This window comes from Oryzias melastigma, linkage group LG5, assembly GCF_002922805.2.
Source record: "Oryzias melastigma strain HK-1 linkage group LG5, ASM292280v2, whole genome shotgun sequence".
Taxonomy (NCBI): Eukaryota; Metazoa; Chordata; class Actinopteri; order Beloniformes; family Adrianichthyidae; genus Oryzias; species Oryzias melastigma.
The window spans coordinates 79,137-107,136 of NC_050516.1; the positions used below are offsets into that span (position 1 = coordinate 79,137).

The 28,000-nt window shown below is 37.9% G+C and overlaps 2 protein-coding genes across 7 annotated transcripts; both read right to left on the reverse strand.

Annotated features, from left to right (window-relative positions):
- Positions 1-4,249: 4,249 nt before the first annotated feature.
- mbd1b (methyl-CpG binding domain protein 1b) lies at positions 4,250-21,673 on the reverse strand. 6 transcript variants are annotated; one of them, XM_024271176.2, is made up of 17 exons: positions 21,528-21,673; positions 20,504-21,069; positions 20,152-20,292; positions 17,638-17,773; positions 17,303-17,568; positions 17,134-17,216; positions 16,980-17,020; positions 16,738-16,878; positions 16,580-16,654; positions 16,475-16,495; positions 16,298-16,387; positions 14,296-14,457; positions 14,034-14,192; positions 13,865-13,942; positions 13,702-13,782; positions 5,844-5,987; positions 4,250-5,773 (listed from the first exon to the last, which is right to left on the reverse strand). In XM_024271176.2, the coding sequence occupies exons 2-17, from the start codon at positions 20,905-20,907 to the stop codon at positions 5,291-5,293; spliced, it is 2,505 nt and encodes an 834-aa protein (XP_024126944.1). In that variant the 5' UTR covers positions 20,908-21,069; positions 21,528-21,673; the 3' UTR covers positions 4,250-5,290. The 6 variants fall into 6 exon arrangements, with proteins under 6 accessions (XP_024126944.1, XP_024126943.1, XP_024126940.1 ...); XM_024271175.2 differs by having other exon boundaries at positions 13,865-13,939; positions 14,034-14,213; XM_024271172.2 differs by having other exon boundaries at positions 14,034-14,213.
- Positions 21,674-22,655: 982 nt separating this feature from the next.
- On the reverse strand, positions 22,656-27,996 carry cxxc1b (CXXC finger protein 1b). The gene is made up of 14 exons (XM_024271179.2): positions 27,860-27,996; positions 26,760-26,875; positions 26,569-26,669; positions 26,361-26,488; positions 26,093-26,248; positions 25,810-25,956; positions 25,615-25,722; positions 25,359-25,537; positions 24,205-24,412; positions 24,005-24,115; positions 23,865-23,914; positions 23,684-23,780; positions 23,429-23,581; positions 22,656-23,169 (listed from the first exon to the last, which is right to left on the reverse strand). Exons 1-14 carry the CDS (start codon positions 27,860-27,862, stop codon positions 23,023-23,025), a joined length of 1,704 nt encoding a protein of 567 aa, XP_024126947.1. The 5' UTR covers positions 27,863-27,996; the 3' UTR covers positions 22,656-23,022.
- Between the last annotated feature and the right edge of the window lie 4 nt (positions 27,997-28,000).

Here is a 28,000-nt window from a genome sequence, read left to right on the forward strand (position 1 = left end):
GTCATAAACCAGAGTTTTTTCAAACCGCGGGTTTTCATCTTCTCCTGATCCATCATGATTTGAATAAAGAAATACTCATAAAGAGTTTTAATTTTAAACTGTTTTATATTTGCCTTAAATTATAAGAAAATGCTACAAGAACATGATGAAAAAAATAAAATACGATTTTCAGTAGAGAGTCTTAAAGCCCTTTTAAATCTTTATTTGTGGTTCAACTTAGAGTGATCTCATTCTTATCTGATTTTGTGTGGTTTACATAGCTGTGGCAAAGGTTGTGTTGGGTTCTGCAAATGCGCAGATTTCCTAATTCTGTTTTTCTTTAAATTGTTCCTGACTCCTAACCTTTGACCTCTGACATTTCAACTGAGTCATGTAATAGAGCAAAGAGAGTCAGATAGGAGGGACTTTATCTGGAATTCAGATTAACAGAAAAAAAGTCTATCATGTACTGAGTCAGGATACACTTGAAAGATTATGATTAACAACAAATATTTAATATTTAGGACAAGAAAATATTGGAAATTAAATAATAATAAAAAAAAAACGAGCAGAAAGGATTTTTAAAAAAATGGGTCAAACATAAACAAAATCATAGGAGAACTAAATTAAACAGTGGAGTCCATCAGAGTCTAGAGAAAGAAGTCTGTCTCATCACACCTCTTTTGCTGGATCAGTTTGCTTTTGTCTTTTCTTTGTGACGTGGCTTCTGAGAACACCTAGCTGCACAGTTTACACAGAGATTAGCCTGAGGTATGTGACAGGTATGACGTAAAGCTGTTGTGAACAGATACAGTGAGGGATGAAGGTGGAGCTTCGGTTCACCAACAAAAAGTAACAAACTCCCAAGAACTTTGGACCAGATCATTTGCAGTGGAACTGAAAGTGGCTTTATTAACCCATTGAGAATCAGTTAAAGCTGACGTCATTACTTGGTATCATCTTAAACTCACCCTATACAAACCAACAGGTCATGTGGCCGCACTGTTTCTCCAGCTACACTCCAAATCTTTAGTTTCTACTGTGTTGATTTAAGATTGTAGTAAATTACCCAGAAGTACCCTAGTGGTGCCATGATCTATGACTTCTGTCAACTCTGAGCTTCACTCCTTTAACAAATAAACCTTCTGTGAAACCCCAATGTAAACTTCTGACAGTACGTCATAACAAAAGATGTTCTTTTTAAACTTCTGGGCTTTTAATGTTGTGGCAGTAGAACCCCTTTCGTCCTCAAAAATCTGTTTGCTCTGCTCTTTTTAGTGAATTATCTTTGCATTATTGGTTTTGTCTATTATCTAACTGAACCCCAGACGTTGTCTGGGTGTTTGTTCACACACATGTACCAGCAGTTTAAAATAAATTTGTGCCACCGAGCTTTCAAACCACAAGAAGAAGGGGAAAACTCCAAAGTTTTGAACCAGAATTGTAACATTGACTTTCAAAATAGGTTGTTCTTGTGGTTCAGTTACAGTCAGTGAGTCGCTCATTAATTCTTTAAACGAGCAAACCAGTAATGGAGCAAGAGAGTGTTTAAGTGCACTGAAATGCACTAACTGGTTTACCACTGTCTCATTTTTCTGTCTGTGTCCTTGGCAGGCAGCCAGGTCACCGTCACCTTACTTTAGCATCTGAAAAGTCATGCGAACAAGAAACCTGCTTTTCGGTAACCGGGATAAAGGATCAGAAAACCAGGCTTTCCAGGAAAATCAGCTTTTAAATGAGAAAATCAGCATGACAAATGCTCTCATTCAGCCTCAGTTCTTATAGCTGGATGAAAGGAGAGAAGATTCACACTATGCGAAAAACTAGTTACTGTTGTGCAAATGAGCTGATTTTTCTGCTAACCAAGTTTAGCCTTGTCACCACTCACCTATGTTTGTAGTAGTGAAATGCAGAAGTACACAGGACTAAAATAAATTAGATTCAACAAGTTGTCGTGTTTAGAGGAAATCGAGAGACAGAATGTAAAAAGAAAATCTGGGGAAATCACATTGTATGATTTATAAAGAACTAATTTGTATAATGGTATATAAAATAAGTATTTAGTCAATGACAAAAGTTCACCACATTACTTTGCATTGTGATCCTGGTTGTCAAAACAGGAGTCAGTCATTTTCTATAGGTCTTTGCATTCACTGTTACCACTATTTTGGTCCATTCTTCCATGCAGATCTTCTCGAGAGCTGTGATGTTTTGGCCCTGAGTAACACCGACTGGCAATTGCGTCCACAGATTCTCTGCTGGATTGAGAGTCAGAAACTGGCTTGAGGACTACAGAACCGTGAGACGTCATGCTGGGAAATGAAACTTCAATTCATCCTTAGTACACTTATGGATGTTCCATCCATCCATCTTCTTGACCGCTTCTTCCCTTTCGGGGTCGCGGGGTGCCGGAGCCCATCCCGGCTACTGAAGGGCAAAGGCGGGGTACACCCTGGACAGGTCGCCAGTCCGTCGCAGGGCCCCAATCACACACACATTCACTCTCACATCCACACCTAGGGGCAATTTAGAGTCACCAATTAACCTATGAAGCATGTTTTTGGATGGTGGGAGGAAGCCGGAGTCCCCGGTGAAAACCCACGCATGCACGGGGAGAACATGCAAACTCCACACAGAAAGGTCCCAGCCGGGATTCGAACCTCACGCTGTGAGGCAAGAGCAAGAGCGCTAACCACTTGCGCCACCGTGCAGCCCACACTTATGGATGTTTTAGATCAAAATTGCTCCATTTATGATGACACCCCCCAACTCATCATTTTCTTCATATGGAACAGTCATCCTGTCTCCTTTGCAGAAACATGGCCCCAATCATGATGTTTCCACCCCCATACTTCACATTCTTGTTATGAAACTCAGGATTCTTCCAAGCATGGTGAGTGGGGTAGTATTAGGTGGAGTAGTATTTTGGTCTCATCTGACCACATGACATTCTCCCAGTCCTCCAGAACTCACAGCTCTCTTCCAGTTCCCCAGAGTACTTCTGCCCCTTTTGCTCACCATCTTAAGAGGATTTGTATCCCATCAGCTGAGATCTTGCATGGAGCCCCAGGTGTAGGGTCAGTGATTTTATATTCCTTCCATTTTCTAACACACCAATTGATCTCTTCCTTCTTGTTGGTTGCCTCATCCCAGTCTTAAAGTGTACGATTTTGTCCCTGGTGTCCTTTGACAGCTCTTTGGTCTTGACGTTGCAGTCTCAAACTACACGCCATACTAAAGGGTGTTCATACAGATCTGTTACTACCCGATACTAGCACATATATGCCTACAGTTGGAAGACGCTTGATGCAAAATGTCAAAGTGGTGCAAATCTTGTTAATTTTATAGTTCTGCTCCAATATAGAAAAGATTTTGTGTCAAAGTTCCTGCCAGGCACAAAACCAATAATGAATTTCTTTGTATGCTTTATTTTCAAAAAGATGAAATTTGCATGTATTGAAAATGACTCTACCCATTCATCACTACCAAGTCAGAGTCCCTGATTGTTTTTTATGCTTCTGTTTTTATGCAGGCACTGCAAACGGACATAAAAACTTGCCGACTCTAAAGCATTTAAATATCATTGGAGTGGTTGTTCGAACTAGAGTTTCTGACTCCGGTGAAAAAATACTATGACTGTTTGATGGTGTGGACAGGTGTCACTCAAAGATAACCAGTTCAAACAGGAGGCAAAATTATAGGTACTAGCAAGTGAAGGACAGAAGAGTTTCTAAAACAGGAAGTAGCAGGTCTGTGTGGGACATAGTTCTTGCTTGTTTGTAGAAGCTAAATACTAATTTTCCTCACCATTCTGGAAAAAAAAAAGTTTAAAAAAATAAATCTCAAGATTTCCTAGAGTTTTGAATGTACTTTGTGTCTATTAAAGTTGAAGTGTATCTATGCTGAGCAGTGGGACGACATGCAGAATCAAAATCTGACAAATGTCCTCCTAGGAGAATTATTCGGTGGTGTCTGGGCAAGAGGAAAACTTCCCAAAGACAGTAAATTTGATACATTTTCTCAAGTTCAATATTGAGCTTTTTAGATTTGTTGTAAAGCTGCTAAAGACAAACAAAAAACTAAAGGAATTAAAAGAAACAAGGAAATTTAAAAAGAACCAAAAACCTATTTTAAACAAATCAGTCACAGAATTCAGTTTTCACCACTTACATAAAAATAGGAGCCTTTAAACAAATAGTAATTAAGATTGTGATCGTGTTTTTAAGAATTTTATGATGTATAAAACAGTGGTCAATAGAAAACTGAGCCAAACCATCAAATAAGCTTTAATTCCAAAAATGACATAAAAACTTAACCCTTAAACCTTACACAAACATTTAAATTATAATTAAAAAATATGTATGTTCTCGTATTGCGTAAAATGTCACATAACCCAAAAATAAAACGTTTCTCCACAGACATCCCAAAACAGAAGGGAGGCAGGTGGAGGTGATTTTGACACGTTGAAGTCAAACAGTAGCATTGATGTGATGACAGAACTAAAACAGCACCTTCACTTGAAGATTCTGACCCTGATGGAAGTCGACAGTCGCAGCAAACGTGCTGCCAAACTGCCAGAGAAATGATCAATGTCTCACATTATCATCTCTTGGAAATAAAAGCGCGTGGATTAAAAAAAAAAAAAAGAGAAACTACACACTTAAGGAAATATGTTTCTTTTTTTACCTTAAGAGCTGCCCCATTTTGAACTGATGTATTAATTTACTAGGAATTTCAACAAAAATATAGAAAAAAAATTTTTTGTGAAACATTTAATTTTGGGAGCTACTAATTTATGGATTTTAATATTATAAAGTTCCCTAAATTTAAAGTACAAATTTGACTATTATATAAAAAAAAGCTAAATAATTTAGAAAGTTGGGCAAATAAGTTACTATACAACGTAAAAGTTAATCTAAATTTGACAATTGTCATTTCGTTGAAATAATTCCATGGCTCTAATGAACAAACACGTCATCCGGTGGTGGTGCAGCTGCTGAAAACACAAGAGGGTTGACTTGAACTTTATTTGAGTGCTACAAAACAAAAACTGAGAGCCACTAAAATCTGTTTGGAGTTACCAGAGAACAAGGGACATTCCTCAGGTAGGAAAAAAGATCAAGCAGTGCTGTAGAAACTCCCTAGATAAAACGTCATAGGGAGGAGGCGGGAACAAAACAGGGCAGGGTGTACTCACACAGCGCCTGGAATGCCTTTGGTGGTTCCTCAGATCAACAGTACAGAGGTAAGACTGTGTTTTTCATTATTAGAAAAAAAGAAAATGGCACGAGGAAAAATCTGTAGTGATGTCTCAGTGAGTTGAGAATCCACAAAGAGATCTGCAGTTCTCACAGACTTCTTCGTTCTTCTTAACCAGGAAGTCGCAGGTCGACGCGCGCTCCAGAATGACGGGGCCGTTGTGAGGTAATGCTTCTCGTGAGGGGATTCCATGGCACACAGTGTACTTCTCCAGACCCAACAGCAGGCTCACTATTTCACTCACGCTGGTCAGGCGAGCCGGGAAGCTGTCATACAGCGGGTGGGTGGCGAGCAGAGGCTGCTTTTGGACGGTGACCTGGTAGCAGAAGCCGGGGTCGATCACCACGATGGTGTCCGACATGCTGGACTGCTTCGAGCACTGGATGAGCTGCAGCTGGGGGCCCTCTGCCATTATAGCGTACCATAGTATTGGCAACACAGACGATCGCAGGGCGTGCAGCAGTTTGATCAGCTGGTTGTCCATGTCTGCACTACCCCCAAAAGAGTTTTCAGCCAAACTGAAAATCTGTGTGATCTGGAGAGAACATAAAAGTGAAAAAGAAGGCTCCAGAGTCGTCTTCAAATCCTTTTAGCCAGACACTTACCATTGGTAACTCTTCCTCCTCATCATCATCATCTTCTTCCTCCTCCTCATCATCATCTTCTTCCTCCTCATCTTCATCATCATCATCGTCAATCTGATCTTTTCTTGGGCGTGATCTCTCTGAACCCCAGTGGGCTTGTGGGAGCTACATAAAAACACCAACGAACCATATAACTAAATCAGCTAATAAAAACAAAACAAAAAAACATAAAAAAATAAACGAGCTCAAATACAAATGTCAATAATCCAAATGAACCACTGAGCTCCAGAATTAAAGTCCTAGATCAAAGAGATGTGAGCTGGACCATTCTACTCTTCCACCATGTAAAATAACACTTAAATCAAAAGTTTTAATAAACACAAATGAGTCTTGGGATTTAAAAAAGGAATGGAATTCAAGCACAAAGAAAAGGTTGGCTCTTCATAAATCTCAGTAGGTTTTCCTGACAGTCTCATTTGGAAAGTTGATCCAACATTTCTAAGCTGAAACCCAAAAAAGGCATTAACTAGTCCTCAGTAAGGTAAAGCCACGTTTACACCACCCTCAGCAAGTTCAAGAGGCCACCTCCAGTGAAAAGTCTTGGTTAACGCATATAAATGCACATTTTGGGTTTCCAATCTCAAAACTATAACATTTACACTTAACTATGCAAGTTCTTATAACGGCTGTACATAAAAAACATGGCCATTGAACGCGTGTTGAAACAGGTCAAATTTGGACAAATCAGGGACTTGGATTTGGTAGTGAGGTATGGGTAGCATGAAAAACATTTGAAAATTGATCATGGAGGAGAAAATAATATTTGAGGTTATGCCCAAACTATATAACACCAAGTCTTTCATATATCAGAATAGAGCTGTGAAAGAAAAAGTTTGGAGCAAGAATCCCAAGATTTGCACTGCTTCTCATGTTGCAGCAAGCCTCTTCCAACTGTAGGTGGCAGTCATGTACCACCAAACGGCAGCAAAAGAGATAGAAGAAAAAGAAGCCCCTCCCTGCTCGTCCAGTGTGAACACCACAGGCTAACCATGAGTCCGGTGTACGTAACTTGAGAAGTGAAATCAAAAGAAATGTGTTGTGTTGAGGAGGATGTGGTTGCAGACAAGATGACTGCTAAAAATCAATAGCCGGAAGGAAGTCCAGAACTGGAAAGTCAGCCATCCCACCAAACCACACTCTTTGGTCAAAAAAGACTAATGTAGTCTGGGACACGAACAGTTATGATTTTTTGCGTTTTAAGCTTTAAATCTTTAATATCAATAAAACATGAAAACATAATTGGTGTGATTTAAGCACGCAATGTTTTTCTCATTTAGATTGAGATAAAAAACAAATGATTTGTCAATTTTGTACAGAAATTGAGGTACACCTAAAAGTACAAACTTTCTGTATATCCTCATTACTATGCTTTATTCTGAAATAAGATTTATTCTGAAATGTATACATTTAATTTAGACTTTTTTCTCAGCTTTAAAAATGTGGACTTGAACAGACTGGTTTCTATAGTGTTTTCTCCTAAATGAAAGTGATCCTGCTGGACGCTTCACCCTCTGAACGCCAACTGATGATTACATGATGTGTTGTTCTGACAGTTGTGGCCATAATTATGTCTGGGTGGAGCAAGAGAAATAAAGTTTCTAAAATAAAAATAAAAAATCTTGCAAACCTGTCATTAAAATTATAATAATCCCACAATTTTCAACAGAAAAGATTTCACATACTTTATTTTATAAATAAAAAAATAAATTCCTTTATTTTTTTCAATGGGGTTTAAAAAGTTGAACTGTCTTAAATCAGTTTTGTCATCTGGTTTGGCAGCAGAAAGTAAAACAAAAATAATTAAATAGGAAAATAAGGGAATCTCAAAACTAAACAGCTCAGTGTTCAAAATGCAGATAAAACTAGAGTATAAGTGCAGCACAAGCAAAACGGCACAGCCTCACACCGTCTCAGAGCTTTACACTCAAACATGAGTTTGCAATTAAAGATCAAAACTGATTTAGCTCCACGCTTCCCTTTTATTATGCTCCTCATAAAGAACATCAGCTGCAGACAATTACAGGACCATGCAGAAAGTTTGAGCTTCTCCTTGTTCTTTTACTTTTCGCTATTGAGACCCAGACGTTTTACGACCCTTTTAAAAGGATTTGAGACATTCTACATTTTGTCCTGTTTTCACTCTCGATCAACGTGCTTTGAATCATGTAGATTATCCAAAGAGTAAATCATTTTTAGGAACTTTTAAAAGAATTTGATCAATTTCTTTCATTTTTGCTTAAAGGACACAGCAAGCCAACAAACACATATTTCTACACTAAAAGCCTTTTGGGAGCCAGTGATGTGATGAAAAAAGGTTAATGTCTCTAAAAATAAAAAAGTGCTGCCGTTGCAGTTTTTCACAGATGTGAAAAACTGGATTGAAGAAAAATTGGATAGACAATCTGCTAATAAAATACATTTCAGTATCGTTTCTTTGCCACATTTTTCCTTCATGCAGAAACAAAAGGTGCTTTTAAAATCCTTGAAGGGTGATAACGATCTGGGAGGAATGAAAATTCAAACCTCCTGTTGATTATTTGACATAAAAACAGGACTTTAAATCTTAAATGTTTGAGGCTAAAACAAGGTAATGAGCAGAGACTCGTAAATGTGAACCACATCACACCGGCGGTTTCACTTTTACAGTTTTAAAGCTACAATTTGAAACCTCACATGACTAAACAGAACGTTTCACTGCTGCCTTCAGCTACAAACTTCATCTATTGTCTCAGGGGCCACATCTGGACAGCATGAGCCTTTGATAAATGTGTTTAAAAGTGTATGATATTTTCAAAATAAGAAGTTTTGCAAAAAAGTTGGAATTATTGGAAATCATGGAAAGAGACTATTCGCTCTCATTTCTTTGATTAATTCATAGATCTCTTTTCAGTCATAAAATTAAATTTGCAAAAAATTGGAAAAATTAACTATAACAATCTTTCTAAACATAAGTTTAAGAAACTTTTGCCCATGATGTTGGACAGAACCCTGAGCTTTTTGCTGTCGTGTCTTGAACGTTTCTAATCTGATCGAGCTACTAGGACGAGAACAAGATGAAAAGCAGACAAGAAGCAGAGCGAAACAAGGAGCAAAAAAAAAAAAGAAAGTTTGGTGACTAGGCACCAAACAATCTCTTCGTTTTTTAAAGCATCCAAAACCTTCAAATCAGCTTTAATAATAAAAGAGACTTTGTGAAAAAACAAAAGGATGCATTTACTTGTAGAAAATTCTACATCTGCACATCTATGAATGTTATTATTTCTTCAACTTCCTTTCAAGCGATCTATAATTTGATGCCTAATTATGCTATGTCTAACGTATCTTTGTATGGATGTAAACCTCTGTTGAGTGTACTGCACATGCATTACTGTTATTTTGATTGCCCGAAAAATTTATATTATAATCCAACTTTTATTTGCAAGTTACTAGCGTCTGACGTCAGTGAGATGAAAAACTTTCACAGGATAATGAAAGCTATTTTTTTACTGTGGGACCATGACGGCCGTTGTTTGTACAGCCAAAACCTGGTGGTTATATTTCAGCTTTCTACTTGGAGTTGGTTAAAAAATAAGCTAAAATTTGACTTTTTTAAAATCAATAAAAAAATAAATAAATACAAACAAAGAAAATCAACTGATCAGATTTTTTACAAAAATAACATTCTGTTTAATCCTTCTATGGTATTTGGTTCTGTAGACCAACCATTTTTTTTTCCAAATCAAATATTTAATTCTTTTCGATGGACTGGCAAACCATGAGGGCAGGGGTATCTAAATCCAGGCCTCGAGGGTCAGCCTCCTGCTGTTTTCCAGAAATTCTGCCTCATCTGCTGTTGATTACCTGGATCAGGTGCGTTTAGCCAATACGGAGCTTCAAAAGAGGGTTGGTTAAAAAACATGTAGAACTCCAGCCCTTGAGGCCTTGATTTGGACACCCCTGCATTAGACTCTACCCCACCTTCGCCTGACGGTGGCTAGAATAGGCTCCAGCAACCCTCTGCTCCAGCTGGTTTGGCAAATGGGTAAATGGCTCATTGCGTATTCTCTAAATATTTAGATTACACCACTGTTTTTAACCAGTGTGTACACTAGTGAAAGATCATCAGGTATAATGTGGGAAATTATTCAATTTCCCTTAATTGGTTCCAGGATAGCAATTTGTTTTCCAGGTTTCACACTGGGTAGGTAGAAATAAAATATTTTTTCTTTGGTTTATTTAATTCTTATTTATAATATCTTGAAAAGAATGACTCTATATTGTCAATACAGACTATAAAGGGTTTTTTTACACTTTAGATTGTGGCTTGTGATTCATATCAAGGAAAAATTAACCTTCACTTAAAAAAAAAATAATGAAAAAAGCAGGTTGACAGAAACTAAACAGAAGTAAGGAGAAGATGTAGTTCCAGAGTGAATACTTCCACACAGGACAGAGAGGGAGGTGTGTGTTTGTACATCTGCAGTTCACACACACAAGGATCAACATTGTTGCCAACCCCAAGCACCAACACTACCTCCCTCCCACATTCCCACCCCAATATTTATAAATATATGAGTGAGATTCCTTATCGGAAGATTTTCTTCTTAAAGGGCCCCAAAGTTCATTTTTGAGGAGAGAGAAGCTTTTGATGATGATCTAGATCAGGGATTTCCAAATCCAGGCCTTAAGGGTCACTGACCTGCTTCTTTTCCTAACAATCTCCTCAACAGAACTTCTCATTGGTGGAGCACATCTGATCCAAATAATCAAATGAAACACCACTGATGAGAAGAAGGAGATCTGACACTATGAGGATCAGTCAGATCCTGTCTTTGAAGGAGAAAGACGAATGAGCGGTAGATCAAAAATTAAAGATGAGCCACAGAACATCTGGGCATCCATGAAGCCAGACTGAAACAAAGGGAGGCTCCTCGGGCAGCTGGGAAAGGTAATATTGACAAAAGTTCCAGAGATAACATGTTGGAAGGACGGCAAGTACGGCAGCAATCATGCATAGACTTCAGAAGATGCATTCTGGTGCTTCATCCTGTCTCTACAGACACTAGTGCTCGACATCCAATGTCTGACATTCATGTTTTTCTAAAGGTGTTGGTGAAATTCATTCTAACCTGTAACAAAAGAGGAATGTGAGGTATGATTGGAAAAAACACAACATTAAGACTGCCCATCATATGTTGTATAGCCTGGTATGGAAGGTCAGTGTGATCAATATTACAATACAAGGCCTGTATTGATCAAATTAAATCAGACTAATGACTCCAGGTCACTATTTCACTGTTTAAGATAATCTCCACAGCTTCTAATCTAACCAAAAGCATTTTGTAATTCTTTTATATCTCCTTTAACTGAAAAAAATCTACAGATTAATCCGCACCTTGATTCCATTTTTTTGGGTATTTTCCTCTTCAGGTCATCTGATTCGGGACTACTTGTCATTGCTCGTCCTCTCTAATCTGAGCACGGCTTTTGTCGCCATTTACCATGACAGCCTGGTTTAAATCTAACCACTCAGGCTGAACTTGGATCATTCCACAAAAAATTTCAAGCTCAATGCTTTCCGTTTTACTTCAGGTGTTCCTCAGGGCTTAGTCCAGGGGACCCATTTCTTTATAGTTTATTTACCAGCCATCGACAATATCTTGTGTATATCAAGCGGATGACATCCAGCTCTTCATCCTCCTTCCATTTTGAACTGCTCAGCAGCAATAAATCATATTTCCCTAGAAATGTACTTTTAAACTTTATAGTGATAGAATTGCTGTTCCAAATCCACACTAACCAAAACATTTCCCTTTTTTATCCACAACTTCTCGATTTCTCCTGCGGTTAAGAGTCCATCTATCATCTATCTTTTCAGTCTCAGATTAGTAACAGTACCTGGCATGCATCCTTTCACCTGTACAACATTCACAGCTTCCCTTATCCCCCCACTACCCTATTCTCAGCCTCATCACTTGTCTGGATTATTAAAACTCTCCTCTCTTTGGTAAGCTTCTTCATAATGTATGATCCTCCTCCATCCATCACATCATATCTCGTTTCCACCAGCAACACTGGCTCCCAGGAAAGCTATGAAATTATTTCAAAATACTTCTGCTTACTTTCAAGACGATTTACAGCCTCACTTCTCCGTATCTCTCAGATCTCCCATACATTTCCACTCCCTTCTGCACTTTTACCTCCTCCATATCTATTAACTCATGTCTGTCTCACCACCACGAGGAGCTGAGCTTCAGTCACTCTGCTACCTTCCTTCGGACATCAGAAATCTATTTCTCTTCAAATCCTAAATTCATAATCATCTGGTTTGATTTTCAGTAAGTAACCATAACAGTAATCTCTTCTTAACCTGTGGTTTCATATATTTTTTACTCATCTGGTTTAATGTGATCTACTATTACAACATCTTGAAATTTGTGCCACATCTTCAAGTGTGAGAATATGGGCCTGAAACAAAATGATTTAGGATAACCGTTATTGGGACGGGTGTATTTCTCTGAATTTGCATGATTACTGTACTGGTTCATGTTAAATTGATTGAGATGAACTGAAATAGTTATATCTCTAAAGAGACGAGATATATGGCCAGAAAATCGAATCTCTAATTTTTTCATTCCAAATTCAATTTTAATCGTTTTTTTCCCCTATGTTTACTCTCTTTAGCAAAGGTTACAAATGACGGAATATTTTTAACAACAACTATTTTATTTTATTTTAACATTTCCTTGGGAAATTGGCTTGAAGACAAAGTTGCACTTAATCTATCAAATCAAGTTGGCCACCAAAGCATATTCTTTATTGGACCATTTATTACATTATTTTACTAAGAAATTTACATGAGTGTTATTTTTAAAAACACGTGTTTTCAGCTCAACATCGGCTCTGTAATTTCACAAAGAGACCATCATCAAGTGAATTCATGTCTGGTATTATTATAATTATAAAACACAATTTTTATAAATGCACTATGAATTATTGTTGAAGTATTTATCCACCTCGTCCTAAAACATCGTCTGACTTTGAACCGATCCTCTGCGTTTACACACAGGAGACACAAAAACAGCTCGTTAGCATTAGAAGCTAGTTTCGTAGCATGCTAGTGTCAGTGTGTGACAACATCGCTGTCTTAAAACTATTTTTTTCTTGTTCTCTCTGTCTCACTGAAGAAGCTCTTCTGCTAGCTGCAGCTTTTATGTCTGCGCTTTGCTAGATACGGACGGGCTGACTTTATGCCGAACTACGGAAGCCCAAGAGAGCAAAGAGCTGGGAAAATATATTTTTTTAAAAATATAAATCGTCTAAAACAACAAATTTGAATTAATCGCTATCGAATTATTGCCCAGGCGTAAAAGAGACTAGACTACAGCGGAACCAAAACAAAATAATTAAAAGTTTTAAAAACTGTTATTTTTTTTTTATATTTTGATTAGAAATGATTTTTTGTGAAAATCCACCAAAAATCTAATGCTCATAAATGTGATAAAGCATAAATAAAGAGCATATAAAAGCTATATTTGAGCTAAATTGCTTCTAAATAGAATTAGGCAAAATATTTTAAGAATTTTAGCACAAAAATATTTACATTCTGACACCTAAACAAAGAGAAAGATGATGATCACTACACAGAGGTAAAGAATCACCCAGAAAACCTATAAGGTGCTTACTAGCATTTCAGTGAAGAGTTGAAGTTCTTGATGGAGCTCATATCTTAACTGTGATAAATTGAGAAACATGTTTCCACTAATTCAAGTAAGGGACTTAAAATAAATAAAATAACCCTCACTGGTGCCTAATGAAGATGTAACAATGATAAACTTACAGTTTGAGCATAGTTATGGTTGCTGATGTGGGGAACTCTGTCTGGAAGACCGTTCTGCAAACCCAAATCTGAGTAGTTTATCTGCAAAAAGACAAAAAACATTTTATAATACGACATAAAACAGTTAAAAATTCAAAAACTGACAAGAGACCTGCTTTCAGACCTGCATAGACTGGGAGTTTCTCATATTCATATCAAAAGAGTGTCTGGGCCCTTTGCCTTGCTCGATGCTCCAGCTCTTCTATGAATAAAAACACGAGTAATGCAAACAAATCATTATTAAATTCAACCATGTCAGGACGTCTGAGTTCACATCATCTACAGAGACTCACAGGTTGTAAATTGTTGTCTTCATCCTCATTGTCACTCAAATCAAAGCCACTCTGTGATCCCTTGTAGGTATTAAAGTTCGACTTCCGACTGTAGGTGTAGTGAGGTCTGGACCGGCCTGCCAGCAAAGGCCCGTCTGACCCGTACTCGCCTATTCCTATCTGATAGGGCAGCAAATGTCTCTGTCAAATATAAAGACAGGACATTTTAAACAGGAACTCCAACATGAGTAGTCAGTAAGACCAGAGACGGGAGGACTCCTACCATCGCCTGCCGCTGACACTGCCGTAAACGACACTTCTGTCTCTTCTTGTTGCTGCCTCCAAACTTGGGTTTGTCGATGCAGAAATCGCATGTGCCGCAGTCTTTCCTGCAAAGGCACGCCTTGCATTCGCCACAGGAACGTCGCTTCCGCTTTCTGTGCCACTGCAGACAGCATCCATACAAACTGACTTGAGCAGAGTTCAAACATGCACAGAAACAGCCGAGTTTCCTAACAACTCAAATTCATTCTAAAGCTGTTCCAAACCCAGAAGCATCCACCGGACAGCTAGTGGGAGAGCTAAATCGACCTGCTTTACATCACTGGATCTGTCCTTTGCAGCGCTTGGAGACTGCTTCGGATGCAGCTGCTCAGTCATGGAAACCCATTTCAGGAAGTCCACTCTATTTCTGAGCTAGTATGTGGGACAAATGAAGTTTGGAGGTGATAGAAAGTTGCAGACTGCTGCAGACTACCCATTCTTTCACCAATGTTAGCAGCAGCAAGCTGCATGCCTGGGTGAGTATTTGAGACACCTGTTAAAATGGAAGCGACTGAATTCTCTAATTTGGATAGGTGAGTACGTTTGGCAATAAACTGTCAATTATAAAGGTATCAAAAATGTGTAAAACTATTTAGCCAAAAGAAACTGCTAGACATTCATTTATGATTTTGCTCTTCCCTTTTCTCTCCACTTGAGGGCGTGTTTTGTTTTACTTCACAGCTACTCCACAACTAGCAATGTTAAAGGGATGATAGATGACAGCATAAACTCCAAAACTTAATGACAAGAACTGAGAGTTTAGGAGCAAATACACAGGAAAAAAAGAGATAATGAGCTTATGATGTTAGTTGTGTATAAATCAGTCTGACAACAATCCAATGATCTTCAGGAATACTGGAAAACTCAGAAGTATGACGGAAACACAGACAAGAACAACACCTGCTACTACAATATTCTCAACTTTGCACAGAAAGATCGACAACCAATCTGTATGTGCTGCTGGCAGAAGAAATGAGTAATCACATTACTTTGACTGCACTCTTCTGCAGGAAGCTGTGAGGTTCTGGAGCATCTCAAACTGGCTGCATGAGCGTGTTGGAGATTAAATCTAAAATCTTTGTAAAATCCAAGGAAACTTTGACATATCTGTCTGAAGTGGCCAAGAGATGAAGACTTGAACTTGAGACTCAGATTTGAGTCACACTTGAGTCTCACTTTCACTCAGACTTGACCTTAAACTCTTGACCCCAGAATAGATTTCAAGTGGGTGCTAAGATAAGGTAGGTTTGTAGCAGAAGTGTTTGATGCAGATTTGCATAAATTGGCATTAAGGGGTTAAAGATGCGACACTTGAAGTTTGGGGCTTAGAATTTTTTTTTTTTTTTTTAAAGATCACTGTCGAGTTTTAAAAAAAAGTTCCTTCCAAACCTTATTGTATTGGAAATAGAGAAATAAAAACTGATAATTATTGTGTCCTCAAAATGTCCTCAAAACCAGTTCAGTGGACATTTATGACACAAAAGTTTCATTTCAGCCGTTAGTTTTAAGTAGGGGTTTAACGGATCACTAGCCACGTCTGTAAATAGCGGGAGGGGTTTTACTGCAGTAGAAAGAGTTTGAAGTTTTAAAATTCTAACATTTCTTACTTTTTTTAATATAATTTTTTTCAAGATGCCATGTCTTAATAGACTTGCTCAAATAGACATCCTGATGACTGCTTTATAAATAAGAATATTTTGATTTCAAATATTTTAATAAAAAGGCCTCAATAAGAAAATGTTTAATACATTTGTACCTGTATGTATATGTTTTGACATACTTATTTATGTGTTTTGAAGCTTTAAAAAAAAAAAAAGAGTAACTGCAGGTTTTGCTGATCTGCAAAAAGATCTGAGCCGTGAGTTTTGTGATCCGTTACACACCTAGTTTTAAGATCCGAGACTTGTAATATTTTCTTTTGGGAGCATGAAGCATGCTGGATAAAAAAAAAAAAAACTCACGTCTTCATCGTCATCCGTTGACATGTCATCATCATCAATGTCCACGTTTACTGACACGTTCTCTGTGTCGCTGCTTTTCAAACTTGGATGCTAAAATAGAGAAACAAAGAACTTTTTTTCCCCAACAACAACACTTATAGAAACCATTCAATTTAAAAAAAAAATGACTAAATGTACCTGCGAATCTGCAACTTCATTCTGCAAAAGTGAAAGGTTTGCATTAGAAATCAGATTAATTTTTTTGAAGAAAAGCCTTCAATGCACCCGCATCAGCTTTGTTACCTGGAAACTGGAGTTGTCGTCACAAATATCTGGACTTGTGATGTAAGGTTGCTGGATGTTCCTCCTTCCAGGGCTCTAGAAATGAAAAAAAATAATAAGGTTTTAAAATCGACGGCTTTCAAAAAAAACGAAACTATAATTTCATATATTAGGTTCACCTTGCGAATAGGACAAATGCATCTGCGTTTCCTGCATATGCGCCTCCTGGACTCGGGGCTCTGCAGTCCATGCTTGCAGTTAGCACACTGCCCACAGTTGATTGTGTTGTGACAGCCCACACACTGCCCACAGGGAATCCACTACACAGAAGCATCAACGAAGCATTTAGTTTAAAAAACACAGTCACATGACTGGATCATGATGTAGAATTTCACTTCATGGGAATAAATTGATGAGTTACCTTCCTGAAACGTATCATTGGATGTTCTTTTGTCTTTGATGCTGCAGGAATGTAAAACGAGAAACAAAGGTGCCATCACAAACAGAGCTATTTAAAAATAATAATTTAATGTGAAGACTTTTCTTAAAATCAATTAAATTGAACAAAAACACACCCCAGCAGGTGGGACAGCAGGGCCTCTTCCTCTGTTTGTCATACCATGTACCTGTGAAGGAGATACCACACTTGGCACAAACCCTGTAGAGAAAACCAACAGTGTTCAGTCCAAATGTTTTTGAGCAGGCATGTTTGATAATTAAAAAAAAAAAAAAGGATTAACTCACAGAATGCTGTCTTCTGACCCAAACTCTCCTTTTATTGACGGAAGCGGTCGAGATGACGTGGGGAAAGGGAGTCGGATTTTATCCTCCGTATTGCTGTGGTCAGTGCGGGAATTCTGCTTAAACATTCCCGTGGAGCTGTTGAGCAAAAAACTGTTCTGCTGTTTGGGCGTGGTGCTCGGGGTGAGTCTGTGAAAGGAGTCGGGGGTGTCCGCCCCCTCCCGGTCTAACCAGCTTGACTCTGAAGAGGAGCGCTCCCGCGGTTTCTTCTACAGCGACAAAAGAAAATGTTAAACCAAAACACAAAAACATGCAATAAGAGAGGTGGACAGTAATACCTTCGCTCTATTTCGGGCTCTTATTGGTTGCCCTTCTCCCTCGAAGAATTTGCCCGTCTTGAACTCAAAATGTGTCAAGTCGATTGTGAGCACTGAGGCCAGTTCCACTCTGCTTCTTACTCGATCTCCCCGCGGACTAAAGAATAAAAACAAACAACTAAAGTCTCCTAATGCAGTGTTTTTCAACCTTATTTGAGCCAAGGTACACTTTTTTTCCATGAAAAAAATCCCGCGGCACACTAGCATCCAAAAAGGTACAAAAAAATAGTCTGTATTGATGTACAGTCCCTCCACAATCTAGTGTACATTTTTTTATATAAGTGGGAAGTATCATTAATCAATTGCTCAAGCTAAACGCATATCTCGTCAAAACAGTCTACATTTACTATCATTAATGAATGATTAAAAAAAAAAAAAAAAAAAAATACTTCTAAATAATCCGTTTTTAATGAATGTTTTTTTTTCTCTTTTTTTAAATACTTCCAAAACTATCAGACAAAGTAAAAACAACGTTCTTTTCTTGTTTCCCTCCACAATAGTGATGAGAATTCTAGCTCAAAATTCAATTCTTTTGCATTTGTTTTCCTAAAACAGCGGCTCTTTAGGCTACCAAATGGCTTTTTAGGTTGTTGTTTGCATTGTTTGATTCATTATAAACTACTATATAAGATTATGCACAAAATCCATGATGTAAATATGTTTTTATTCATATAAAGTGTAAATTATGTATATGCTGTTATTTATCCCTTACAGAAAGAATGTACAAAACTAATGGTAAAAGAACTAACAATTAACTATTCAGTTTTTAACTCTACACATTTCAAGCTTTTTTCTTTTTAAACACATTTGAAGTGAACAACACAAAACTCTGCAACCACAACCCAAATACAAATTAAATTGTGCAAAAACCACTAAATCAAGACTTTTATTCACATTGACATTAAGAAAGACGAAAGAGTTTCAGCTTTGAGGATGTAATCTGCTTTCTTCTCTCAGTGATGATCTGCTCTGTTTTAGAGAAGATTCTCTCAGTTCTCAGGTGTCTGCACAGGTTAATTGTGGAGCCATAAATATATACAGAATATATATACATATAGAATATTTCCTGCAGACTCTGTTCCTTCATACTATCAAGAAAAGTCAAATGGTTCCAGTTTTTTTTCTTCTTTTCTAAGGTCTCTCATTTTCTTTACGTGTTGTGTTGTTATCTCCCTTTCCCTATTTGGCTCTTGCGCTGCTGAACGTGTAAGCCCCTACCCCTCCACCCAGCGCGCGCACTTAACCCAATGCATCATGGGGGCTGTAGTGCATAATCTTACGCAGATGCCGGCATACTGTCGTTTCTGAGCTTCATTCTTTTGTTCACTTTTTAAAACTGTCTGACGTCGGATCCCGCTGGAAGCTGCACCGCTAAACATGAGCTTTAGCTTTTATTTTTGTTGGAACTGAGAGACTTTATGAGTCGAATCGGAACAAGGAAGTGAGGAGGTTAACCACTTCTGATTGGTCAGATTGATGACATGTGATCAAGCCTCCAACAATGATTGGCGGAGACAGCTAAAGGGGGCGGGACTTTTCTAAAAGCTGAGTTTGAGGCTAGTTTTGTGGCTGGATTGTGGTAACATCATTCTGATTAGTCATTTATAGAATCGAAGAAATATTTATTTTACCATCTTGCATATTCCAAACTATCCAGTAATAAATCAGGGCTGTTTGGATGAACACAGAGCTGATACCATAGTGATGGTAAATGTTTTAGATAAGTGAAAATTGGTAATTTCCCGCGGCACACCAAACCATCTCTCACGGGACACTGGTTGAAAAACACTGTCCTAATGTACCGCATTCCAATAATGACAGCTCTTCTTTAAATGTTTATTTTCAGGTTCATCCACTTGTCAAACTAATTATAGGAACGCAAACCTGCAATCATCATAATTTTACCAGCAGCTCAAATGTTGAACATGTTTACATTTAAATCAGAACTTATAAAATAGTTTTATTTTGACGAATTCTTGATTACCAGTAGTTTATTATTCCAGTTTCCTGTTAGTGTTTTTCACCAAAAACTTAAAAACAATTTTTTTTAAAGATGAGAAATTAGGAAAGACCGTTTAAAACAAGAGACGGGAACTAGTTTAACTTCATCTTAAGTTTAATATTTTTCCTTTTTGCACTTAGTGTGAATTCCAGCAACTTAGCTGACTTCCTATTGACAATATTTCCCACAAACACACATGGGCTGGAAAAATAAAATAAAATAAATTAAAAGTGACTATTCGCTTGTAATTTTTAAAATATGTGCAACCAGTGTTGAACTTTTTTGTGGATGCATGAACCCAGAGGAAGGGTTAGGGTTGCTGCTAGATTAATACATGCCAACAGCATCATCATTTACCCTTGAATACGTGTGGGCAATGCAGAAATGTGCATCTTAGCCACACTTATTATGCGCAGCCAACACAAATTTTCATCAGTTTCTGTGCAACATCAGCCAAGAAAATCTGCACTTACCTCATGTAGTAAACGTCCTTCTGACCAATGCTAGAGCCAGAGCGTCGGACAACCTCTTTGCGTTTCCAACCGTCCCCAAGCGACGGCCAATCCACCCATCCCTCATCAGGATGTGTTCGCTTACGCCGAGGGACTTGAAGCCTAAAAGTACATGATAAAAATGGAATGAAAAAAAAAACTGAAAGAGAATGTTTGCTAGATTCTGTAAAAACACTTATGCTATCTAAGTGAGTTTACATCATTACAGTGACAAACATTGGAGTTTTACCTTTATCCTTCAGCTTTGCTGTGAGACAGTGCTTGACAATTTAACTACTAAAAATTAAAAACAGAGTAGTAATTATTAACCTACTGAAACATCTTTTTCCTGGTCTTCTCGCTGCCTGCAATACTCTCACTCCTCTCACTTTCTCCAGCCAAGCTTTCCTCCTCTGGGTCATTTCCACCAAAGCTGTGGGCATCATCATCTTCAAGTGGCTCAAACCAGTCCACTGGTGGCTCAGCCTCAACAGTTTTATTCTCCTCTTTGACTCTTGCTACAGGTTCTTCGACAGCGGGGCTTAAGCTGAGGTTTTCCTCTGTGGCATCACTACGGGCAGGGACTTCCACAGACGGTGCAGGGACTTCAGCGGAGGGTGCAGGGACTTCCGCAGAAGTATTTTCTGCTTCAGGGCTGATGTTATCTGTGTTTTCCCCCTCATCATTCTCTGCAGGCTCACTGGCTGGTGCCTGGTTCTGAACGCTTTCCTCGTTCATTTATGCTCCAGTGTGGGCCTGCAGATCCTCCAAAGTAATGTCCTACTGACAATTCAGAGATCCTCTCCAACTGGAGTCAGTCCATTTAAAGGAGTATCATCTCAACCACTTGACATTGGTTTCTGGGGCTTGAGGGGGCAGATGAACGATGTCAGGTTCTTCCTGGTAAAAGACGGAACGAAAAACGAAAATGTTGCTAAATGACACATTTCTCAACCTAAGTTAATGAATTAAACTTAAAATCTGCGCCGTAATTCTCCGCGTGAAAGAAAACAAGAATTCGTTGCTTATTAGCTAGCATAGGAATGTAGCTATTGTTAGCAAGCGTGCATGACATTAGCAACAACTACTGCTCTCAGCTGCTAAAACCGGTTGAATACACAGCCGTTTTTAGAATTCTCGCTTACAATTAACTTAAGATGCTAACAGCATACAAGACAATTGCAACGGTAATTTATACGAAGCACAATGCTGGCAAAAAAAGCGAGATGATGTTAACCATTAGCTTTAGCACCTTTCCTTTGGTGGACTTTTATACTGAAATTATTCGTAGACTGACAGCTGTATTTTTGGCGCCATTACATCTAAACGGGGCAAAATAACTCGATGTAAGCACACACCTGTTTATAAATATCCCCCAGATGCTTGACACTCTCATCACGACATGTAGCTATCAGCTATCCTTCACTTCATTGGGTCGGGCTAGGCTAGTTCGCCACCATGCATTTAGCACTTCCGCCGGAAACAGTAAAATGAACCAAAGATGGCCGAAGGACAAAGATAAATCCTCCTCGAGCCTGGTGCATTCGTCACGGTGCAAAGGATTGTCAAAATAATGGATTTTAGAAGAGGTTTAAACTAAAAACAAATGTTAAGTTTGTCTTATATACTGTTTGTGTGATTCGTGTTTATTCAATTAAGGCAAATAGAAGAACGGATAACATTTGATCCGATAAATCACATTGAAAACAAGCTAGCTTCAAAATTAACGTTTAGGCGGAAATAAAGTAGTGATCCATCTTTTATGGCGTAAACATATTTGATAATCCTCTCGCTGTTGTCCTTTGTCAAAGATTTTGGGCTAGAAGTAGTTTGAAAAGGGTTTACCTTCAGGCCCGGAGAACCAACAACGATTTTTCCGTTTTTAGATTAAAAAAATGTCCATTTTCAATTTTAAGTTGAAAAACGAATAAACGAATAATACAGGGATTCTGGAGTATTTTCCACTTCTCGCAATAAATCACCGCAAGACCTCCTCCAATAGACTGTATATAAAAATAACTATTTTTAATAATACTATTGCTTATATTACAGTCAATGAATCCTACGCGGCCAGAGCAACGAGGTTGACAGATGTAAACAAAGCCGGAAGGGGTGGAGTCGTTAAGTTGTGAAAGGCATAACTTATATTCAGTCATAACTAACATCAATAACATATATTTAAAAACAAAAAGGGGGTCCGACCCGGATGTACTGTGTCGGTTCAGTACTGGATCAGGCCTAGCTGAATGTGTGCAGATCCACGTGTGCAGATATTCGGACTACCCATGTATCACTTACAAATAATACACAAAGTGAAATTGCAAACTGAATTATAGTCAGACTTCACTGTGGGTGATTTAACCTGTTGAAAATAAGCCTTGAAGATTCCACCGACTGAAGGTGCGGTGAAGATAATGCTAAAGGGTTTTCAAAACATCCTTCATTGAAGAATCCACCTAAGAAATTACAGAACAGAGTCGGCCATCTTTAGGAGTTTTAACAAAGTCTTTAATAAATCCTGCATTTCTTTTTAATGGCATAAAACATGTATGAAGATTGCGTAAAAATATGCAGCTGCATTTAACAAAATGTATTAAAGTTTCATTTCAATGCAGCTCACATTTTAACAAACTTGCACATCAAACTCAGAAGTCTGCATGAGACTGAGGGTGTTCATTATTTATTACAGATAAAGCTGTTTTAATGAGCACTAGCCAAGAGGAAAAAATAGATAAATTATCAAACATATTAATATATACTAAGAAAATTACTTATCAAAGTAGGAGTAGTTAATCTATACATTTGCATCATTGTCTTTGAAACTTAATGCAATCTGCTGTAAATGTAGGTTGATTATCTGTCTTTGTTGCTACGGAGATCAGTGGTCAAGGGGTCGTGTTGGATGGTTTGGTGTAACATCAGAGCCAAAAGGCCGGCTCTGTTGGTCATCGCAGTCCTGACATTTCTCTCTTGCTCAAAAAGCTCGTCCAGTTTGTACCACTGCAAACAAAAAGATATGTTAATATTTAGCAAATGGTTTAAAATGAGACTGCATAAGAAACACAACCAATCTTGGCAAGTTATTTAACCCATTGACACCTGAATTCACTTACAGCTATGAAAAAAACAAAAAAAAAACAATCACTTGTGTTTTTTCTTTCAAGTAAGACGCCAAATTGAGGTAATTTTGGAGCCCAAGTGATTTGATGCATATTTGCCTTAATATGCATCAAGGAGTTAAGGTATGTGAATGTCTTACCACTCTGACTCGTTCCAGGTCCACCTCAGCTCTTCGCAATTTTTCCCAGTTGTAGTGTTTGTTGCATTTCCTTTTGGAAACTCTACAATATTCTCCTGTCAGCTCAAACACATTCTTCACCAGTGGGCATCCACACACTTCATCAACTGGTACCTAGCCATCCAACAAAAGACCCAAATCAACAAAAATTGGGTTTAGTTCTTGTAGTTTTTATGGCGAGTTGTTGTGTGTTATTTTGCAGAAGTAATCACTGACCTTGGGATCTCTGGAATGCTCTGGACACAAAACCTGAAGCCTTTTGCAGTAGGTCTTACTTTGAGGGTTGTACACGTCACAGAAGAGTCTGGTTGCACTAAAAATAAATCAAACCATGCTTAAAAAGCAGTTTAATGTCTAAGGCCACACTTAAATTGTTAAAGTAATCTGTTGTTCTTACCCCTCTATTCTTGTGGGATACATGGAACCAAATGATGTCTGACTCTCATACTGTTAAGAGAGTTAAAGAATGGCATAAATAGTTTAAATATGTGCTTTACTTAGGTTTCACAAAGACAAAAGAATAAAAAAATATATCACCTTCGCATAACATCTTTCCATGTGTCTTAGAGCCACTTTTGGGTTGACGGGATGACTGCAGGAGACACAAAAAATCTGCAGATCCGTATCCTCGCTGTCGCCCTCGTTCACCTGTGGTTTGATGAATATTTCAGCTCCTACTCTTCTTTTATTAACAGGTAACTCAGAATTGGGGAATTTGCAAAGTTTGAGAGTAGCACCTCCTCATCCTGCTGAACGGCCTGCTGCTTAGCCTTGGCAATGATGCCCTCCAGCTCATGGAAGCGGCGCTCCATCTCAGTGAGGCGGAGCCTGGCATTCTGCTGCTCCTTGCGGATGCGCTCCAGCTGCTTCTTCCCATGTTCCTCAGCGATGCAGGGACTCTGCTGCCACTGCTGGATGCGCTGAGGAAGGATCTCATAGATCCGACTGCAAATGAAGAAATTTTACTTACATCAAGAAACACATAGTTGAGATATACCAATTATGAAAATTACAGACCTCTCATCTTTTTAAGTGGGAGAACTTGCACAATTGGTGGGTGACTAAATACTTTTTTGCCCCACTGTATATACAACATTTGTATATTGACTTAGGACTCTTAGGAAGTATTTCATAGAACATAACAGGAAGTTTAAAACAAGTACCAGTTTCCCTTAAACATAAACAAATTCAGAGTAAGGATTAGGAAGTAAAGCCCTTCCTAATCCATCCCATAACCACATACTCCGAGACGGTCAACAGGGCATTGTTTCAACCTCCTATGACCCACTGTCCACATATGTGGAGCAAGATCTTCTCAAAAAAAAGTCCAGGAAGTAAGAGGTTTACTGCTTTAAACTGTTCCATGATTTACCACCACAAACAGATAAACCCTTTAAGTGGACTGGGTTTAAAACATGTTTGCTTTTTTAAAATGTAGCCTCCCATTTGTAAATGAACTTTTATTTAATTGACTAAAGTATTCACTTTTTTTAACTTAATACAAATTGTGGAGTTTTTATTTTCAAGATAAAAATAATCAGCTAATTAAACGATTTTAATGAATGATTTTATCTGCCATTTTTTTTTGGAAATAAACTGCATTAACTGACATTTTGTAATAATTTGCCAGAATTAAAGTCAATCATCTTTGAAAGATCAAAAGTATTATTAATGTAGAGGTTTTTTTTTATCTAACAATGTTTCATTTAATTCAAAACTAAAATCCTGGAGATTCATCTATTTGAAAGAGCATTGACAAGACTTGTTTTGTGATGGAACATGACTTTTTTAAAATTACAGATAGTTTTATGCAGTAAAACTGGGTTTTTTAGCCTAAATATTTCTCTAGTGACTGTGTTTTAATGCAAGCGTGTGAAGGTTGAGCTCTTACTTGGCTGCTAACTTCATCCCACATTCCTCAGAGCAGTATTTTGAGTTGTGTCTTGCTCCTTCCACACAATTTGGGCCCAAACATTGACGCAGTCCTCCGCTGTCTCGAAGATCTCCCCTGTCACTGTGTCTGCTTCTATCTTTGTGTTTTTGCTTCTGTTTGTGGCGGCGTGACTCTTTCTAAAGAGAAAAAAAACATGGCTGTTTATTTTAGGTTATGCACAACTTAAACTGCATTGAAAGCCGCTATTACTTACTTTCTTATCAAACTTCTTTTCTCTTCTTTTGACGTGCTTCACCTTTATAGCTTTCTTACGTACGACAGGACTGAAGATTGGCTCGTCGTCATCCTCGCTAGCCCATGCCTGTGAAGACAAAATATTCAATCTACCACAAAGCAACCTGGTCCTGTGATTATCAGTGTAAAATGGTTGATTCTTGTATCAACCCACCATGCTGTCGTCCATGCCGGCGGCCTTGTACTGCTCGTACAGTTCTGCCTCGCTGTCATAGTCATCTGAATAGTGTCTCCGTCTGTGGTGAGAATTCTCTCTTCTTTCCCGCAAAGAGAATTCCTCATCCTTCACTCGCAGCATTTTCTGTAAAAAGTAAACGGCAAAATTTCACTACAGATTTAAAGGTATTCTGTTTTTTAATGTACAATTAGAGTATTTTGTGATCACAGGGAAATGTTTCATGCATCATTCAAAAACCCAATTCTGTAAAGTGACCTACCCTTGCTCGAACCTCACACTGGCGGAACCTGCACTTTTGTCTTATTTTGTTTGGGCCTCCAAATTTCTTCATGTCTTTGCAAAAGTCACACTGAGCACAGTCTTCGGTCCTCCTGCAGGGCTCACATTCCCCACACATACGCACTGAACGCTTCACCTGATAAGGATGGATAAATGCTTTAAGGTGTATATAAATCTTAGGTGTCTGTAAAACCTTTTTTTAATACTGTTTTTATACATTTGTATTTCTTCAGTGCAAAGATACCTACTTTGGATCCACGCCGCTTTTCACTTTTATAATCTGGAGTGCTCGGAGTACTGTATTGTCTTTCAAGCTCGGCATCTTTGTCCCGATTCTTCTTAGATCTATATTTTACTTCAAGAGTTGGGTTTCTGTCTGGATATTTAAAATATAAATATATAAATAAAGTTTGTCTTGATTAATTGCATCAACTGTAAAATAAAGGTTCTTCTCACCTCTGCATCTCATGCAGTACCACTCCTGAATTGCCTTCGCCATCTTCTCAGTGATGTTAATGCAATGTCCGTGGAACCACTCATTGCAGTTGTCGCAACCACTGTCAGCATAAACAGAAAAATATGAGAACGGATTTACGTATACTCTTTTACAAAAGTGGATGACACATTTGGAGTGGTTATAAACTCACATCATGAAGCAGTTAATATCTGGTTTTCGACAAATACAGTAAAGAGGTGCATTTTCCCCTTCCATGCTACTGTATTCAGGTCCAGGAGTAGGCTCAAAGTCTGACGTTTCACTATCCTGAAAAAAAAAAAAAATCACATTTGACAACACAAAGAGACCACATTGTTTCTACTAGGACAAGATACTCTTTTCATCAAAACAATAATGAAGAATACTGTTCTTAGAGTGTCGGAGTGTTTTTAATATTTACAGAACTGCTGTGTGTATGATATTCATTCCATTAGCATTGACAAGTGAAATGTGAACTTGCCTAAATGAAAAGTTAGCTAACCTGCTGAAAAATTCTACAAATTTAGAACACAGTTTTACGTCCACTAAATTTCCGAAAAATACTGTACATCCAAATAAAAATACTTCTATTTGACAATATTATGCACAGGTGAATTAAATACAATGATCCTGTAAGCTAGGACTTTAGTTGTTTACAAAAAACGTGCATACAAAAAATACAAACACTCAAACAATCCATAACTTGCACATATATTGACTGTTTTAATGTTTTATATTTATTTATTTTTTAATCGCTTATATGGTTAATAATATAAACGACAAAATCATTGCAAACGTGTTCACGTATTTAACTTTATGAATGTGATTCTTTCTAATTATAATTAACGTATTTTTTATGAAATAAAAATGTTTTTTAATCTAAAAAAAGAACTGAACTAGAAGTAAGGCAAAAGGTTTAGCAAGAGCATCGATTCAGTTTACTACATTCGCACTGTTCGCACTACGTTTAGTTGGCTAGCTCGGTTGTTAGCATAACTGAAAAATAGCAAACTGTAGTTTCTAGAAATACTTTAAGTAGATTTAAAAACGAAATCAATTGCATAAAATAAAATAAAAGAGGAAAAAAGTTAGAATGCATATAAAACTGCAGTTCACACCAACAGGAAAGCTGTTAAATTTAGCTAATAATACTAGGGATGTCATATTGCTCCTGTTGCACGGAAACGGCAATGCTACAAACAGGGCCTCGATACATTTAACACATCTTTTGAATAACTATTTAAACAAAAGTAATATTTCTGAAATATTCACCATCTTGCAGGATTCTGAAACTTTTGCCAAAGGACAATAGAGAAATATAAAATACTTTAAGAAACCAGAATTTGAAACCTTGTTAGCTACAGCTACAAGAATACAAATCCACACAAAACCGGAAGTGGCCTCCAGCAGTCG

Bases quoted from the DNA above. Each gene is read 5' to 3' on its own strand.
- mbd1b (XM_024271172.2), bottom strand. From the start codon at position 20,907: ATGAACGAGGAAAGCGTTCAGAACCAGGCACCAGCCAGTGAGCCTGCA. The intron at 17,021-17,133 runs GTGTGTTTTTGT...ACATTCCTGCAG, and splicing joins CTGCTGTCCCACCTGCTGGG to CATCAAAGACAAAAGAACAT. The intron at 5,774-5,843 runs GTAAGTGTCTGG...TGTTCTCTCCAG, and splicing joins AGGAGGAAGAGTTACCAATG to ATCACACAGATTTTCAGTTT.
- cxxc1b (XM_024271179.2), bottom strand. The intron at 26,489-26,568 runs GTGAGAAGAACC...TTAAATATCCAG, and splicing joins GTACTGCATGAGATGCAGAG to ACAGAAACCCAACTCTTGAA. The intron at 25,538-25,614 runs GTAAGTAATAGC...TTTTCTCTTTAG, and splicing joins AAAAGAAGTTTGATAAGAAA to AAAGAGTCACGCCGCCACAA.